Source organism: Bufo bufo, chromosome 1, assembly GCF_905171765.1.
Source record: "Bufo bufo chromosome 1, aBufBuf1.1, whole genome shotgun sequence".
NCBI lineage: Eukaryota > Metazoa > Chordata > Amphibia > Anura > Bufonidae > Bufo > Bufo bufo.
This window is the reverse complement of record NC_053389.1, coordinates 719,792,664-719,812,930: the sequence shown is the minus strand read 5'-3', so window position 1 is coordinate 719,812,930 and position 20,267 is coordinate 719,792,664. Positions and strand designations below refer to the sequence as shown.

At 44.1% G+C, this 20,267-nt stretch overlaps 1 protein-coding gene across 1 annotated transcript in view; it reads right to left on the bottom strand.

Moving 5' to 3' along the window:
• MAP2K5 (mitogen-activated protein kinase kinase 5) overlaps positions 1–20,267 on the bottom strand; it is a 147,753-nt gene that overhangs the window by 95,652 nt on the left and 31,834 nt on the right. The window contains exons 7-8 of the mRNA XM_040414314.1: positions 14,774–14,822; positions 1,482–1,546 (exon numbers count right to left, since the gene is read on the bottom strand). Coding sequence (XP_040270248.1) covers positions 1,482–1,546; positions 14,774–14,822 — 114 coding nt within the window. The remainder of the gene's footprint in view (positions 1–1,481; positions 1,547–14,773; positions 14,823–20,267) is intronic.

Below are 20,267 nucleotides of genomic sequence, written 5' to 3'. Positions count from 1 at the left end.
CCTTGACCCCCCTTCCCATGTGACATAGGCCTCTGGCAGTGCTTCACCACGTCAACAGTATACTATCCAGCAGTGAAATTGTTAACAGTTTAGAGGTTTAAAGGGGGGTGTTGGGAATGGCTCCTGGTGATTCATGTGAGGAAGGGGCTTTGTATAGCTATTTCTTTCCAGAAATGTTATTATCCCTGGGAAGCAGGCTGGTGATTACAGTGCGTGGATAGTATTGTTTCAGGGTTCTGGACAGACCAATATTGCTACACAAACAAGTTTTCATCCAATTGTGCTGAGGGAAAAAAAATAAAAAAATCAATATGTGGCTGCCATATTTAAAAAAAAAAAAAAAAAAAAAACCTGCTGAGTCTGGATTAACACTACTGTGTGACTGAGTGTGACTGCGCAGAGAGTCCGATAATAAATCATTCTGATGGCGCCATTATAGACTGGAGACGCACAGAATACATGCATCCGCACATAGACAGCAGGGTTGGGAAAGTATGGATTAAAATAAATTGGGGGAATTTGTTAACGGGAATTTTTAAAGTCAATTCTGCTTGAATCTGCGTTGATGTCATTTGTGCCAAATGCACGCAGTTTGATCAATTTGGCGCAACTTAAAACCTAACAATTTTCTCCAGAGAGGTTACTCCAGTTTTTGTACGCCACCCCAGACTGCACCAAAATTTGCATCTTTTATTGGGCAGAATTCTGGCACAGCAGCCATCTTCTTGGATGCCAGACACGGCCAGCAGCATCTAAAGGAGTAGTTTGGACAGCACTCCATGGCAAAATAAAGGCTGGGTGGTGCACACCTGAAGAGGCCAGATCCAAGCGCACTCCTGCCATATAATCCATAGAGGGGTTGCCATGTGAAAAGAAACTTTCCATTTTTCAAGCACGTGCCCGTGCTGCCTTCCCTCTTCTTTGGAGGCCTACGGCATCCAGCTCAGCAGGGACAACACAGGATCTTCAGGCCTCTGCTCCGTGGACAAAGCGGAATACTTTGGGGAGTCTAAAGGGCCCCCTTATGTATACTTACAATTGAATGCATGCCGCATTTTTGCAACAGATGGAAATGGATTTGTCACAAGATTTGATTAACAAACCAACATGAGCCGACAATCGCTTTTTCAATTTGTCATCATTCACTTTAATAGAGTTGGGGCGAATCCGCCAAGATTTCTTTTCCCCTCTCACTTTAGGTGGGTACTGGCTCTACCCCCTGTATATGGAGACATACTGGCAATGCACCAGTGGCACCTCTTGGAAGCGGCTCCCTAGGTGTCAACATTATAGTTTTTAACAAACCCTGGAACATGACAAAGGAAAATAGCAAGGCCCCCCCTCTCTATGATGCCCACTAACCTGTACATATTGACTAGTTTGATATAACTATGTTACCAGTGAATAGTTTTATGATTTCCCAATACATTTTATAATTTCTCATATACTGCATACAAATATTATTTTAATCATATACTTACTTATACACAGTGCCTCCATTTCCATGACCAAGAATGTCACGGTTCTGGATGTCAAGTTCATTGATCTATAAAGAAAAAAAATAACAGTAAATTAAAGACTGTAATATCTTTATTTTTTTTCAAACACACTAAAAAAATTATGTGAGCCAACCAGAATGGATTAAAAACTAGGTCAAAGTGGAATTCCCCAGCACTCTGTTACTACCAGAATCAATATTTTTGCCACTGGTCTTTCCTGAGAATACACATGCGTGGATTAGGCTACTTTCACACTAGCGTTTACATTTTCCGGTATTGAGATCAGTCATAGGATCTTGTTACCGGAGAAAAACACTTCCATTTTGTCCCCATTAACAATGAATGTAACTGAACAGAACGGAGTGATCCAAAATGCATTCCGTTCCGTTCTCATACCGGAGAGCAAACCACAGCAAGCTGCAGTTTTCTTTCCGTCATGGGATGTGGAGCAAAACTGATCTGTCATGACCCACAATGCAAGTCAATGGGGACGGATCCGTTTAACTCTGACACTATCTGAAACAATAGAAAACGGATCCGTCCCCAATTGACTTTCAATGGAGTCCATGACGGATCCGTCATTGCTAAAGATAATACAAACGGATCCGTTCATAACTGATGCAGACGGTTGTATTATCAGTAACCGAAGCGTTTTTGCTGAACCCTGCCGGATCCAGGAAAAACGCTGTAGCCTTAAACAGTCACCGTACTTTCACACAATTTCATTTCATTTAATAGAGAATGGTGTAAATAGCAAATTTCGAAATCACTTCATTTTAAAAAATCTGTCTGCATCCACCTAAAATAAAGGTGCAAAGTCATGGCCACTAGGGGTCTTACTTCCACCTAAAAGCTGCAGTCCGCTGCCTATTGTCAGGCAAGATCCGATCCTTGTAACAGAGACATAGGGGAGTGTCAGAGCTAGCTGAGATCCGAGCCTCCTAAAAGAACTGCTTCTGCACAGCACTTGCAGATTGGAAGAGCCTCCTGCGTGTCTAAGTGCAATTTCCCCTCCTTAGGGTACTTTCACACTTGCGGCAGAGGATTCCAGCAGGCAAACAGATGCATTTGTGAGACGGATCTGGATGCGGATCCGTCTCACAAATGCATTGCAATACCGGATCAGTCATTCCGGTTGTCATCCGGAAAAACGGATCCAGGATTTATTTTTCTCTCATCTGTAAAGGTCTGCGGCATTTTCTCCGGCCAAAAAACGTAATAGGGACTGAACTGATGCATCCTGAACGGATTGCTCTCCATTCAGAATGCATGGGGATAAAACTGATCCATTTTTTCTGCTATTGAGCCCCTGTGACGGAACTGAATACCGGAAAACAAAAACGCTAGTGTGAAAGTACCCTTGTTTGTTCTGTGAGCTCCATAGCGGAAAACACTGCTGGCAGATTCCACAGAAGGGAGACAACCTCTCTGTTTGTGAGAGAAATGCATGTAGCTGTGCAGCTGAAAAAGGGAATAATTTGGATGAAAGAGACATTAGGGAAGCCCAGAAAAGACCTATTCCTTCACAGGCATGGTTGTGCAAAGAAGCGCAGTCATTATACAAACTTGAGAACTAAGTTACACTTTAAGAGTGGGTGCACATACATCACTTGTGTCCGGTCAGTTGTTTTATGCCAGAGCTGAAGACGACTGAAAAACTTCATGCAGTGTTTTTCCTAGGAGACATCTGGTGTCAAAACGAATGCGGCAGATGCCATGAATGGTCCTCTAGAAAACTATGGGACCAGTTCTATGATGAGCTTACCTAAACTACAAGGAATGGCCGGATATATGGGTTCTTCAGTTTCCTAACTCCAGGATCATGGTAGATTCATAGGACAACTGTGGCAAATATGCCATTGTCCCTCAGCCCTGCGGCTAAAGTGCGATATTCAGATATTAACTCAGTATTGGGTGAGTGTTATATATGGAATTAAGAAGTGGGAAACTACTCCTGCAAAAAATAATCGAAGACCATCTACATAAAGATATTAACAGAAAAAGAGGGAGCGAAAAATGAGGAAGACGGTCGGAGGTAGCAGCGAGAAGCAGAGACAAATGTGTACAGGAGAGGCTGCAACCGGGAGACATTGGTGGTGGTGGGGGGAGGGGAGGGGTGAAATAGGACGGAGAAGTGAAAACAGAGAGACAGAGAACACGGAAAATGAGTGACAGAGGAAGAACGTGTCAAGCTTGGGATGTAAAGGGTCAGGCAAAAGCAACTTGGGGCAATAAACAACACAGGGCCCAGGTCATTTCAAGTTCAGCTGCAAGAACAGCAAGATCAATACAACATTTGCCGTCCAATTTATAAAAGGTGATACCAAGGGACAGAGTGATGGAAAGTTTAATGACAATTTGTTTGCCTGGGTCATTTCATTAAAGTTTGATAAAAGGTGTCAGCCCTGGATGATATATCAGAGGTGCGGAGGGTCACACCAAGGGAGGGCTGATGAAGGGATCTTCAGCTACTGGGACGGACACTAAGTGAACGGGTTACCCTGGTTAACACAGTGTCTGAAGGTTAGGAATGTACAAAACTCTGCAACCGGAGATCCTGAAAGTGCTGTAAAAAAGGTATTTGCCTCTAACCTAATTTCACACACTGAATGGTTTCTGGTCCTTCAGCAATATGTAATATTGGACAAATGGAACTTGGATAAAGTATCCAACACCCATATCTCTCGTGCAAAAGTAGGTCTGAGCCTGACACACACCTTACATAGCTGCCGGTCAAATACTTCCGATCCCCTCCATACACGTGGACGGTTAGCTCAACCGACTCCCCGATCCTTATCTTCTACAACTTCTGCCATTGGGAGAGAATCGTGATGCTCCCACAGATATTAGATGGTTAGCCAGTCACCCCAAAATCAGCTGGTATACATCTAATGCGTACAGTGTTGGCCAGTCACTCTAAAATCAGTCGATCTACATGACCAGCTTTACTGCCCCCTTAAACCAAATTACCTATTGCATTACTTTAAAAGGCAATCATTTCTTCCAAAATCTGTTCTCGCCATTAAGGAATTTTGGCCTACTCTACTTTGCAGTGTAGCCCTAATTCTGACAGGCGGTGCCTAGGAAAACATACAACACAACGAAGGGAAAAAAAATGTCCAAAAACTCTGCAACAAGAATACTGAAAAGGAAGTACCAGAAAAAGTAAGAAATACTGACTATCCTTTATAGTACAGCAATGCCCCATTCACTTGACTAGGACATGCTGAGATCCCTCCTGAAACACTATAGGTGGACACAGTGCTCAATCAGCACTGTAGCTTCTCGATTCTAAAGATTGTGGGATCCCAGTGGTCCTAGCAATATGCCATCACTTTATAAGATGGGAAGAACCAAATCACTTAAAAATGGAAAACTATGGCACAGCTGCCTAGAACCATCCTTACCTGTGACTGGGCAAGGAGGGCATCAGTGAGGGAGCCAACCCACCTAAAGCCCAAAGGCCATACACATTGGGGGAGATGCATCTTCTCCCTTGCACCTAAAAAGTGGCGTTAAAAAGTTGCATTCTGTTTGTGACTCTTTAAAATTTTTTTGCATCTCTCTAATTGTACACCGCGTGGCAAGTGTAGGAGGGGCGTGGTAAGTGTAGGAGGGGCGTGGCAAGTGTAGGAGGGGGCGTGTCAAGTAGCTCTGACAAATGTATCTTCATTTACGCAATAAAGTGAGAAATCTATGGCAGCTCTGAGCTGTCGTAAATTTCGGTTTAGGTACATGGACTGCTGGAGGATGCGCCAAATTTATGATGTGGGGATATCATGACCAGCAAAGAAAGAGTCAGAAAATGTCCCCCATTTATGTCTATATAGACAAGGCCAGGCAAGAAGACAATGCAGGAGCCTGGTCTTGTCAATGAAGAAGGGGAAGGAGGGGCTGGCAAAGGAGGAAGGAGGAGCAAGGGTGCACAAAGTGGTTTGGGCCTGCCCTTGGTGCACTTAATTGCATATGGATTAACAGGGATGCCCAACCTGCGGCCCTCCAGCTGTTGCAAAACTACAACTCCCAGCATGCCTGGACAGCCTACAGTTATTAGGGCATGCTGGGAGTTGTAGTTTTGCAACAGCTGGAGGGCCGCAGGTTGGGCATCCCTGGATTAAAAGTACAGATCAGTAAGTGAAAGGTATCCTTACATTCAGTTGAGCTAGTCCTACAAGACATTGTGCCTGGTGTAACCGTGAATTTCCTGGTGACAGACCTTTAAGCAACTATCATTAATACACTCCTCCATCCTCATACAGTTCTAATTTGTCGGCAGAACATCCCCTCTTTACATGGGCTGATGTGAAGCTGACAAACAATGATTTCTAACGCTGCATAAGAGATCCAATTACTCAAGTGTTTTGCTTGTTTGGTGGGTGATCGGTGGCATTTTCGCACCCGATCATCGGTTATGTTCCGATAAATCATTGTAATGAGTGAATATCACATTGCAGAGATTTATTTTTACTTTCACATATAAGAGCCTTTTTCTATCCATCAGTATCAAAAAGAATAATTAAATCGAATATGTCTTAAAATTGTTACAAATACCAAAGCCTAAGGGGGGCTGTCAGTGTACAATGATATAACCATTTATTATTTATATAGCCTCAATGTATCATACAGTACTTTACAGAGGATATGAAGAAGAGAGGTCTACACTGCCTCTAAATAGTAGCTGGGAACCATGATAAACCCCAGCATCAAGAGGTTCCGTCGGGTTACTGGAGTGTGTATGTGCTCACATCGGAATCAATGTTGTATAGCGTTGTTGTACTTACACATGCACATCCGTATGCTGCAAAATATTGGCTTCAATGTATTATTATTATATATTTGAAAGTGGCATTAATTCCATAGCGCTGTACATCAAGAGGGGGTTACACATAATAATATAATGTACTTTATGGGTCCAAAAAAATTGTACATGCACACACCGAGGGAAATGTAATTAGATTGGAATTTTATACCCAATGTTAATCCAAAGTATGTTGGAGTAACATACGCAAAATTTATTAAGGCTGCATACCTCTTAATAAAGTTGGTGCAACCATGGACCAGAAATTGAAATCTACGCCTGCTATGAAAAGGTTTGCACAATAATTTAAAGGGCATCTGTCAGCAGATTTGTACCTATGACGCTGGCTGACCTGTTACATGTGTCCTGGCAGCTGAAGACATCTGTGTTGGTCCCATGTTCATATGTGCACATTCTGACGTCGGGGTCATTTTCACAGACTATTCCCAGCAATGTAAAGCTGAGCGTCTGTTGGCTGTAACTAAGTGTTGGAGAGCGAATCAGGAAGAATCCAGACCCGTCTTCTGCTACCCCCAGAAGTTGTCCCGGTATAAAAAATAAAAAAAAAGACAAAAAAAGAAGCTCTGTCCTCCTGGGATGGGGCAGCAAGGTAATGGCCCCTTCACCTAACCAAGCATACAACATACAATGGTCTGTTCTGACCCATCGTAATTTGAAATTAGACTCAACATACAATGCCTCCGACTCAGACCCAACCAATTAAGGCCACTTCTCTGGTAAGATAGCTGGACTAGTTGCTAGTTACCAGCTATTCCTGACTGTTATATGTAAGGATTTGTTTTATCTGTCTTAGTTATCTGCTTATTTTTCTTAAATCTTAATTTTCTCTTATCTTGGGTGACATTTTGGGGCTTTGGAACCCATTACTCAACTTACAATGGTTTCAACATACAATGGTTGTCCTGGAACCAATTAATATTGTATTTTGAGGGTGTATATTTGGTGTGCCCTCAAAATAACTCCACACACAGCCATTAATGTCTAAACTGCTGGCAACAAAAGTGAGTACACCCCTAAGTGAAAATGGCCAAATTGTGCCCAATTAGCCATTTTCCCTCCCCGGTGTTATGTGACTCGTTAGTGTTACAAGGTCTCAGGTGTGAATAGGGAACAGTTGTGTTACATTTGGTGTTATCGCTCTCACATTCTCTCTTACTGGTCACTGGAAGTTCCACATGGCACCTCATGGTATAGAACTCTCCGAGGATCTGAAAAAAAGAATTGTTGCTCTACATAAAGATGGCCTAGGCCAGTGTTGGCGAACCTATGACACTGGTGCCAGAGGCGGCGCTCGGAGCCCTCTCTGTGGGCACCCGCACCCATGAAAAAGTCTTTGGTGTACTAATATGCCTTTGATTTTTCCTGTCCATCAGCGCAGTGCGTACTATGAATGGCACAGGCAATGCATTGAATGTAGGCAGGCTATTATAGCTAAATGAAACATGGAAAATATACTATATTGCTATTCAGGTTAAATTGCTGTCTTGGCACTTGGCGACAAATAAGTGGGCTTTGGGTTTCAGTTTGGGCACTCGGTCTCTAAAAGGTTCACCATCCCTGGCCTAGGCTATAAGAAGATTGCCAACTCCCTGACACTGAGCTGCAGCACGGTGGCCAAGACCATACAGCAGTTTAACAAGACAGGTTCCACTCAGAACAGGCCTCGCCATGGTCGACCAAAGAAGTTGAGTGCACGTGCTCAGCGTCATATCCAGAGGTTGTCTTTTCAAAACAGACATATGAGTGCTGTCAGCATTGCTGCAGAGGTTAAGGGGTCAGGGGGTCAGCCTGTCAGTGCTCAGACCATACACTGCACACTGCATCAATGGTTTGCATTGCTGTCGTCCCAGAAGGAAGCCTCTGCTAAAGATGATGCATAAGAAAGCCTGCAAACAGTTTGCTGAAGACAAGCAGACTAAGAACATGGATTACTGGAACCACGTCCTGTGGTCTGATGAGACCAAGATAAATGTATTTGGTTCAGATGGTGTCAAGCGTGTGTGGTGGCAACTGGGTGAGGAGTACAAAGACAAGTGTGTCTTGCCTACAGTCAAGTGTGTCTTGCCTACAGTGTTATGTACCTGATGAAGGGGAACTACTCCCCGAAACGCGTTGTACTTCTGCAATAAATAAGTTTTCTATTTACTACCACTATCTGGATTGGATTCTTGCGCCCTGGGATATTTTATCTCTTTACCTCTGTATCCTATCACTTCTTGGAGACTTCAGGGATCTCCGACAAGAAGTCATCCCTCCGCGGCTGCAGATCCACCAGCGAATCGTGACTCCATCACATGTATTGACAAGCTTTTACTAGAGTTGTGCCTACAGATAGCACAACCACAAAAGGTGAGCCCTGTACTGGAACCATTTATTTTATCTGTCTACCAACGGTATTACCCTATGGTGCGCCCTGCTTTGTTTTTAACAGCATAAAGTAAATCCTGTGGATCCATTGCCTACAGTCGAGCATGGTGGCGGGAGTGTTGTGGTTTGGGGCTGCATGAGCGCTGCCAGCTGCGGGGAGCTACAGTTCATTGAGGGAACCATGAATGCCAACATGTACTGTGACAGACTGAGGCAGAGCATGATCCCCTCCCTTCGAAAACTGGAGCGCAGGGCAGTATTCAAGCATGATAACGACCCCAAACACCTCCAAGACGACCACTGCCTTGCTAAAGAAACTGAGGGTAAAGGTGCTGGACTGGCCAAGCATGTCTCCAGACCTAAACCCTATTGAGCATCTGTAGGACATTCTCAAATGGAAGGTGGAGGAGCGCAAGGTCTCTAGCATTCACCAGCTCCGTGATTTTCACTTAGGGGTGTACTCACTTTTGTTGCTCGCGGGTTACACATTAATGGCTGTGTGAGTTATTTTGAGGGCACACCAAATATACACCGTTATACAAGCTGTACACTGACTACTGTACATTTTATCATATCTTAAGTGTTGTCCCATGAAAATATATAATAAAATATTTACAAAAATGTGAGGGGTGTACTCACTTTTGTGAGATACTGTATTGGTGTAGGGAATATACTGTATATTACACAGCATGGTGCAGGGATTATACTGTATTGTACGGGATGTTGCAGGGGTTAGACTGTATGCTCTTTGAGGTGACAATTATCTTAGGTTTTCCTATCGCCCACCTTTGATGGCGCTGTGCCCAGCTCTGAGCCGACCCCGCTCAGCAGCTGCCAAGGCTAAGAGGGAACACTGATGGTGGCCACGCTCCTTTCTGCCGTATCCAATACATCTTTTAAAAGTGGCAGGAGAAGTAAAAAAAAGGCGCAAAAAAGAAATATGGCCTACTAGTCCAACAAGCAGGCAGCCAGAAGGGTTTTCTATGAGGTTACAATAGTCCCTTCTCTCTCAGCATCTTCAGTTGTGAAGACTCACTCCACTGACAATGGGAACATCGATTAAACCTAAACTACAGGTCTGCTTATATTGAAGAAAATCTGCCAATAACGCTAAGAAACAAATATATCTACAGTATTACGTCTCAGACCCTGTAGAATACACAACCTACAAAACTGATATAAAAACATGGAGATTTTATATTTCCCCAACCAAACAAAACTCATTTGTAGAATCTGAGCTCAACCACAGCTTTTCATTTACCCCATGATACCTTTATATAAAGTGTTCTGTCTACAGTATATGAACAGAATTTACTGCACCGCCGCTCGTGTTGAATATTTTATCACTGGAATTAATAGACCGTGAAACCTAAAATTGAAGTAGGTAAAAAGAGTTGCTGACAAGGGTTTCTGTAAGGCTCTGTTCACATTGTGTTAATGGCCTCCACATGACATATACAGAGAAAAGCTCCTGACACATACCTCCAATAGAAGCCTTAGACAGATACCATACAGTTGCTTCCATCACCCATGCAAGTGAAAAAAAAAAAAAAAAAAAACTATACAGTGCAGCGTAGGTTTTTACTGGATACTATTGCGGTGTTGCATAACCTGTTGCATTACATATTTGCCATATCTTAGGTCTACACCAGGCATGCTCAACCTGCGGCCCTCCAGCTGTTGTAAAACTACAACTCCCAGCATGCCCGAACAGCCTACAGCTATCAGCCTACAGCAGGGCATTGTGGGAGTTGTAGTTTTACAACAGCTGGAGGGCCGCAGGTTGAGCATGCCTGGTCTACACTAATACCCTGTTATATGTCAGAGTGTGGCTTATTGTATAGCTCCTGTTATCCATGCCCTTTTCTAGACAATTTACACGAGAAATAGTGCAGATATTTTCATATGTCCTTCATAGCAAAATTTATGTCACAATAAAAAGTAGCGTTTTCGATTCCACTATTGAGATCCGTCATAGGATCTCAATAGTGGATGAAAACGCTTCCGTTTTGTCCCCATTCATTGTGAATGGGGATAAAACTGAACTGAATGAAGTGGCGTACACCAGAATGCATTCCATTCCCTTTGGTTGCGCTCCCATTGCGGACAGAATAACGCTGCAAGCAGCGTTTTTCTGTCCGCGATGTGGTGCGGAGCAAGACGGATAAGTCATGACTCACAATGTAAGTCAACGGGGACGGATCCATTTTCTCTGACGCAATCAAAAACGGATCCGTCCCCCATTGACTTTCAATGGTGTTCATGACGGATCCGTCATGGCTATATAAGACATAATACAACCGGATCCGTTTGTGATGTGATGCATGCGCTTGTATTATTGTAACGCATCCGCAAAAAACGCTAGGGTGAAAGTAGCCTAATATGTATGGGCAGAGGCGCTAACTATAGGGGATGTAGTGTTAGACTAATTGCACACCAGTGGTAAGGTATCCGGCAGAGAAACAGCCTGCCAGAGTTCACTGTATATGTCATAGCTGGATAGGGACATGCACCGCTGGACGCCATTGACTATAGTGGGATGAGGCAGGAGCGCAGGACACCGGTCTTTGTCTGGTTAACACTCGGCAGTCATGCCAGAAATCGTCTGGATCCCATTTTAGTCAAAGGGCTCAGACAGTGAATTCCGGCAGGCTGTTTCCCTCCCTAAACTGCCTGTCAAACACCTTACCAGTCTTAGTAGTCACACTTCTGCCTTGGCACCTAAAGGGCAGCTAAGAAGATAACAGTATTGTAAACGGCATATGGCAGGCCTATAACAGAGCTAGCATTGGGGCCTACATCTACAAGTTACGGGTTACGGCCCCCTTTACTTCAGCTCTGCTAGTAAGCGAGCAGGACAGGATATGCCAATAAAAATTTCCTTGCGACCCTAAGAATCCCAGAACACCGCTGCGACAATGCTTCCTATCATGTGCTGACATTACCAATAAGAGATCAATAGCTACGTTCACCCGGAGTGACAGGAAAGAAATAAATATTTATGCCATATAACCTGTATCAATGCCGCACTATTTCCAGCCTGTCAATATCTGATTAACTTGAGGAATGGCTTCTCGTTTTCTATTAATGATTAATAATGGGTCATAGTAACCCCACAAGTGCCGGAAGCGCGCGCACACCACAAGCCTGCACGCCGGGCACAAATCCAGGTCAGATGATGCTTTTTCTGACCATGCTTTGAGGTTTAGCGCTCCCAGGATACCTTTTTTTTATATCGGTAGTAAGATAAGCGAGCACAGCCTGGTGCTATGCAATGAAGTTAACTGGTTTCTGCATGGTGGGGCTGGTGTCCAGTGCGAGGAAATGAAGAGCGGGTGATAGATGTGAGTGTGTTTACTAGGTGGGGGGTGAACGGAGGACACCCAGAGAGGAGGGGCGGCTTAATTGTCTTCTTGACACCTTCAACTATGACGACTTGATTCATGAAATGCCGATGAGTCTTGGAGAGGGTCACGCAGGGAAGACGCTGAGATAATTAAGATTTCAAGCGTCTGAACAAGAAAGGAAAGTGAGCAGCAGTTAGGAAATCAATAAGACCCTTTTATTTGCTGTGACACAGATGTCTTGGCCAATTGATCCTAATAGGTAGGCTTGATAGCATCGGGCAGCTGCCTCCCCAGAGCAGCAAGGGGGAGCCTGCTGCTTATCAAATCCACAAATCCCACGCGCCTACTCGGCAGGCAGCAGAGTTGGACCAGTTCTTGCTACACAACGCATCACATGTGCCAAGTCCTGACTTCAGCAGTAGCACTCAACATGACCGTACAAAATAATTCTGATAGATGAGGCATCAAAATGGTGGGTTATACGTCTACATTAAGGGCACGTACACATGGGACCTGTTTTGGTACTTAAAATCCGCCACGGAATTTGCTGAGGATGAAACGGACAAGCTGTGGGTTAAAAATACGCACTGCAGGTCAATTGACGCTGCAGATTTTTCAAGCAGAGTGTGGGCGAGAGTTGCTAAGATTTCATTCAATCTGCTGGTACCGTAATACACTGCAGATTTAGCGCATGCAACTCTTCAATGGAAAAATCAACAGCATACCATAAGGATGAGGCTGAGCCTTCCTCTATGAGGGAATAAAGGTGGATTTAGATGGCCCGACTAAGGGGCCGATTGCCAGGAAGAAAGCGTTCCTTCCCGACAGTCCACTGCTTGTTCGATGAAGGAGACCGTGCATTTACATGCAGCAATCTCCTTCACTGTATGAGGACAGGTGAAGGCTATAGCCATTCCTCATCATCATACAGATTCATGGTTTCTGAGCAGCAGATCGCTGTTTAGCCCGCACAGTCTGTTGCTCAGAAGCGATGATTGGTGGTCCCTGCACAAGCAACAGGATATTTCATTTAATGTTTGTGTGCGTCGTTAAAAGATATCGACAGTATCCCCCATAACAGTGACCTTTACAGCACCCCGCCCCTTTAACAGTGAACTCCACAGTCCCCAACCCCTTAACACTGACCCCCCCACAGTACCCCACGACTTTAAAATGGGATCTCCACTGCAGCCCATCCCCTTTAATAGTGAGTTTCACAGCACCCCACTCCCTTGACAGTGACCTCCTAAGAGGCCCGCCCCCTTAACAGTGACCTCCCAGTACCCTGCTGCCTAAACAGTGACCGCCACAGCAGTTGCCCCTTTAATAGTGGCCCCTGCCCCCTTAACAGTGACCTCCACAGCGGCCTGCCCCCTTTACCGTAACATCCACAGTGAACGCCTCTTTAACAGTGACTTCCACAGTGCCTGCCGCTTTAATAGTGACCTCCACAGCGCCCTGCCCTTTAATGCTAAGGCTACACGACGACATGTGTCGCGCGACATTTTGTCTCATCAATTTTTATAATGATAGGCTATGGTGTCGCACTGCGACATATGACATGCTGCGGCTACGACTGCGACACGACAGTTCATCCAAGATGGATTTTTCTGCGACTATTGCATCGCAGTATGTCACATGTCACAGTGCAACACCATATCATTATAAAAATTTTCGTGCAACATCAATGTCGCGCGACACATGTAGCAGTGTAGTTGTGCCCTATGTATCGTGTGACTTATTGTCGTTGTGTAGCCCTAGCCTAAAGCTGACCTACAGCAGTGAAGAAAAGTGACTGGGTTGTTATGGAAACCTGAAGTAAAACTATGTGTATGTGGAGACTAAGGGCATGCGAGCTTCTATTGGCTGATAAGGGTCATGTGACTGTGTGTATGGCAGTTGGGATAAGAAGAGAAAGACTTGCAGGCTTGTATTGGCTAATGCAGGTCATTTTCTGGGAATATCTCAGGAACGGTACGTCCTAGAGAGCCGAGACCCGGTCTAAAACATTCCCGGACACCTGATGTACCTGGGTTCTAAATTTGGTAAAGATCGGTCCAGTCGTTTGGTCGTGCATAAAGAACAGACAGAAACTCATTGTGTACCGGCATGTTACCTCCACAGTATTCTTTCCCAGATAGTAAGCGATAGGTGTACCAAGTTTAGTAGAAATTGATCGATGAGCATACAAATTCCATGCAGCTGCTGTGTAGGGGCGTATGACCCCCACAAGATTTCTTTCCAGGTAGCAAGGGATGTGTATACCAAGTTTCATTGAAATCGATGGTTGCGTTTTTGAGTGATCGCAGAACATACATACAAACATACACATATATACGTCCTTATATATATATATATATATATATATATATATATCTTTCTTTTTTTTTTACTGTTTTAATATACTGTGCCACGTAATATGCAGTGCTAGATAAACCTAATAACAAATGGAGTGAGGATACTTTCATCCAGCAGTTGATAATTCAGACTTTCTTAATGTGATTGTCTCTGTAAAACAATCCCTTTCGGAGTGGAGAGCTTCTGAGTATCAGTGGTTCCTGCTATGGTGGACCCAGTCCACCTCAGTATAAAAAGAACTGCCTTCCATTTGAATGTCAGCTATGTAATACTATCTTTCCACTGCAGGTGAAATGTACAACTAGCAGCCACTAGAGAAGCTAAAGTTATGACGATCAGCTGCTGGTCAGGCTATCTTTATTCCAATTAAGATGACAGCTCACCTGTCCATTGGCCAAAATCTTCTTAAGTTCTGCCGAAGATGTCTTAAGACTGTAGGAAAAAACATTCCGCCAGGTTAACAAGAGATCATACATTTCAACAGTTCAAACTCTATCCAAAGTACTTATAATTTAAAAAATGACACTAGAATCAGTCAATATTAAAACAGCGCTCAATTATTTACAGACTAGATAAGTCGTAGTTTTATTCCGGCCGCATCTCGCCATGTTTGCTGTGCCGCGGCCGGACCTCCGGCCCACCCCCATTATAGTGAATGGGGCCAGAGCGGACTTCCGGGCGGCACCGTGCACTAGCGGCAGCACGGATCCGGCAGGCTGTTCACCTGCCGGGACAGCCTGCCGGAGAAGGCTGCCGCTAGTGTGAAAGTAGCCTAACATACAAATGGCAACTACTTGCAAAACCTTTGTATGGTTCTTCGGTCCTTTTATGTTGATGGCCTAATCTCAGGAAATCTGATCGGAGGGGATCTGACACCCTTGCACCCCTGATGCTCAGCTGTTCTGCAGTAGCTCTGGTGCCAGAAGTCAGCATTGAAATTACAAGGCCCATTAGGGGAATTTATCACGAGGAGAATATTTGAAGTCAGTTTTGCTTGAGTCTGTGTTGGCGTACTTTATGCCACATGTATTAAATATCACATGTTGTTTGTCTTATTCTTAAACCTAACATTTTTGTCTAGAAAAGCTACTCCACCCTCCTACTGGATTGAGATCCTGACTTTTTTTGCAAAATCTGGAGGGAAATTCATTGACATGGTTAAGCACACCTAACGCCCATATTTTGAAACTGGAGTGAGTGGTGTAAGAATGCAAAAAGTTGCAACATTTTTGCGCAAGTGAGCCGAAAAAGTTGCAAAAGCCCAATTTTGTGACTTTTTGAAGCCAGAATTCTGGGGTTAAATCATGATAAATCAGGGTCATTGTGTAGTACTGTGGTCCCCAACCTTTTTGCACCAAGGACCAGTTTCATGCAAGACAATTTTCCCAGGGATCGGGTGGGGAAGGGGGGCAGGGGTTAGAGGGGGTGCTGGTCGGCGCTGACTGATTCACGCGGCATGGGACCGGAAGTCATTCTGGTAACATCTGGCAATGCCGGAACCAGATAGCTCCGGCAGGCTGTTCTCTCCTAGAACAGCATGCAGGAACTATGCCAGCAGTGTGAAATAGGCCTTACTATTACATTGATATCTGCCTGCATTTATTTCAGGCTGACATCGTAAATATACCTGAATTGGCTGCACAAAACTGACTAGGGTCTAGTGGTCACTGGGCTCTGCTGTAAGGGGCTCTGTGATATTTTCAAGGTGCACGACAGGAAGAGAAACTGCGCTCCAAGGTCATTCTCCCGCTCCCTCCCTCCGATACTAGCTGAAACAACTCCGCCCCCCGGATGCCCCCTCCCCGTCCATCCGGTTTATTTCCATCTGTGGGACAGTGACATCCTAACCAATCCCTCCCTCACAACCCCTTTGTCAGGCTTTTCATTGGTGCCAGTGGCTGGCCAGCATCACAGTTGGAAAGAAGGAGCGCTCTCCTTCCTTCCTGCTCTGCCACCTGAAGTTGAGTGTGATGTGCGTGTCCCGCGCGCATGCGCCTAGCATCTCTCCTCGCTGCTCTTATTCATCTCAATGGGAGCAGCACTGCAGTAAGCAGTAACCTACACAATGGACAGAGATGTGTAGTCAAAGCTGATCGGCAAAGATACAGAGTGTTGGACTGATACCAACCTGATAATATTGGCCTATCCTGAGGATAGTCCATCAACATAAAAAGGACCAGAAAACCTCTCCACATCAGGTTACCTACCACACATACAACTTTACCACATCTTTACATGAATTGATAAAGACTACAGAATTTAGGGACTACAGTCAGTCAGTCATTACTTATCTGAAAGAGTTCTAATAATTAAAGGGATTGTCCAGATGGAAAACAAAATGTTTGCAAAAGGCTCAAAGAGGGTTAAAAGAAATAATTACTGATCCCCTGTCACCCCCATTCCAATGCTTACTGATTCATCACTGTTCCCTATTTTCCTGGTGATCTCTCAGGCAGGAAACGGCTGCTCTCTCAGACACTGGCTGAGGTCAGTCACTGCCGTGGCCATTGATTGGCTGAGAAGGAATTCCATGTTTGTTGATATGAGACTGGGAACTAGAGATCATCGGGGACATGGTCAGCGTCAAAATGGTAAAGGGGGAGGGGGAATCAATGAATAGGGTATTGCTTCTTTTAAATCTTTGCCAACAATTTTTCCACACTGTAACAATCCCTTTAACCTCCTAACAGTCACATTAAAATAAAAAATAAAAACCTCCCAAAAATGTCACTTTTTTATTGTAGATTTTTAAGGTGTGTCTGCAGTAAATCTTGTTGGTGCACAATTCAGGGGACACTATTGCATTTTTAACCCCTTAGTGACAATTCATTTTAGCCCTAAGGACCAATAATATTTTCCCCCTTTGTGTTCCGGCAGTCATGGCTTTTTCATTTTTTCTTCTAAAAATTCTTTTTTTTATTTTTCTGAATTAGTTGTAGGTTTTTTAGGAACCATTTTGGGGTCTATATAGTGTATTGAATAACTTTTATTATTTTATTTATACAGGGAAAGATTTAAAAAAAACAGCAATTTTAACATTATTTTGTGGATTTATTTACGGCGTTCATTGTGTGCTAAAAAGAACATAATTTTATTATGTGGATCACCACAATGATGATAATGTCACATTTCTATATGTTTTTACTATTTTCCTTTCCTCCTGCAGCCTGTCAGCTCTGCAATTTTCCTCTAGACTGACAGGGGGGGGGGGGGGGGGGCTGCTTTATCTGCTCATATCTCTGGTTTGGTACCAGCTAGAGATATGGGCTTTGTATTGTTTGAAAGCTGCTGGGATATCTTCGGTACATGGGAAAATATCACTGTTCGAAATCTGGATGTAGTGAATGCAGCTGAAAGTGCAAATTATTCCCGACTCAATTTCTAACAGTGATATCTCCTGCTTATCTTGGGCTAATGCTGTCCTTTTGGTCTGGTATGGAATGCCAGCTTTCAAACAAGACCAGGCCCATGCTTCTGCTACCAATCAGGAGATATTAGCAGCTAAAGCAGACTTCTCCCTTCCACTTCCAGCTCTGGCAGAACAGTTAGGTGGTTAATAAAAGAAAATAAAAAGCCTGAATTTGTTTACAGTTAAAAAACTGACCTGTGGGATATACCAAACAGAAACAAAGGGGGTCATTTACTAAGCTGAAATACGCCTATATTAGCCGTATTTCAGGTGCAGATTGCGGCACCACAATATGCGACTTTTCCCTAATCACGCCATGGCTAAAAAAGTGGTTGTGGCGTAGGCGGGGGAAGGGTTGGCAGGCCTGTCTCAAAAGAAATATTCCTAACCTTGTCTTTATTCACAAATGCACAGAACCTGCCGGCTTACAGGAATCAAGAGTTCCTAAAACCTGTAGAAATTCCAGCGCTTGTAATAACATCTAGAAAAGCATAGTCCTGTGCAGTTAGACATTTCAGAGCATAAGGTTCTTAGGATAAACCATTATCCCATGTATGCGCAATTTAAAATTCAGAGGGCCTATCTGCCTTCATTATAATAAAACAAAGAATCAGATGATATTCAGTCTCGAAAGAGCATTAATAAGATACGAGGCACCCCGTAGGGACACTATCAACATACGCCGTAATAAAATGGAGTGTCTTGAAACATTCCAGGTATCTGATGCCCAGCTGCAAAATCCAAAAGAATTCTCTATTTAACACGTGATTCACCTTGTTGCCTCAGCTTTTTCTGTAGCAAAGATACAAAAACTGCTATAATCTCATCCACGATTTACAACAAAATACTTTATGGCACCAGACCGTTTTAAGTGTTTTTTTTCCCTCAATTCCAGAGACATAATCAGTTATTCCAATTTTTAATTTGCAAACAGGACATCCTAAATATGATAAGTACCATACAGTGGCAAGTTACCATTCATAAAACTGATCAGTCCCAGAACATACTACTTTTACTGGGCTCTTTTACAGTGACTTGCATATGCATGTAACAGTGGTTTATGCTTTGTTTAATACCCTCACGGTTTGAAAAGCGTAAATCTAAATTCACAGTTGTGCTCGTATTTTATAAAAACAGCAGTGTTGGAGCCACCACATGAACACCAACAGAGCCTGACAGATCCCATTGACTATAATGGGGTCCATTGGGTTTCTGTTAAGATGTCCCTCATTTTACTAAGAAATATAACACAGTTGGTTTCGGCTTTTATTCTGGAATCTGTGACAAGCTAATTGATTGTTGCGAAGAGGATGCGGCCCCACTGTGTCACTTGAACAAATTTGGTTTGGGGCTACTCCTAAGGACATTATCTAAGTGCTTCCTCTGGTGTTCACCGCTGTACCTGGATCTGGACTTTGCTGCAGGGAAACCATCAGGCCACTACTTCCTAGAGTAGTTTGTATACAAGTGACAGCTGAGACACAGATTCAGAGGACTGAGGAATCAAGCAAAACCATAGCCAGGGACAGGTTGAGGTTAGAGCAGGCACAGTTCGTTTGATCCGATAAACAGTCCAAGGTCAGGGCAGGCAGCTCAGGGTCAGAATGGAGATCTGGCAAAGGTCAGGTCAGACAGCAAAGGGTCACATCAGGGAAACAGACACAAGTCAGTACACAGACACACAAATGTAGAACAGCACACCTTTGCAGGACACAGCGGTTTAGAGCCTTTTGCTTAGACACTTTTCCACAAGGGAAGGTGTCATAGGTAGTACGAGATGATTGGCTGGAAAAGAATAGGGTGGGTGCGCTAGCCAAAATATTGCAAACTACCTCGCTGGGATATCTACCTCACGGCTCTCAGCGGAGAGTGTGGCCTACTATTAAAGTGAATGAGTCCGTGATCCGCTGTGGCTGCCCCACAGTCAGTGTTCGTGCATTGTGGCCCACAATTTTGGGGCCGCAGCACAGCCACGGGGCGCTCATGTTCGTGTGCAGGAAGCCTTAGACGGTTATTTCTTAACATTCAGAGGCGGTCGGGACGTCAGGCCATATTATCCCTTGATATGCTGCTGAAGCCTTCGATAGTGCTGGGTGGCACTACCTATGGGAGGTATTAAGTGTCATGGGATTTGGGCATACCTTTATCTCTTGGGTTCAACTGTTACATTGCGGCCCCAAGTCTAGGATCAGAGCTAATGATGTTAGATCCAAGGTCTTTGAGTTGGGTAGGGGTATGCGTCAGGGATGCCCGCTATCACCTCTTCTATTCGCCACTGCAATTGAGCCACTTGCATGCCTACTTCGTTCATCCAATAGAATTGTTAGGTTCCCTATGGGAGCCAGAGAGGAACGCGTGTCCCTATATGCAGGCGACATGCTCATATACGTGGGAGATGTGGAAGGGTCGTTGGTCCCCATAATGTCTCTTATAGAAGACTTTGGAGACCGGTCTGGGCTTCGTATAAA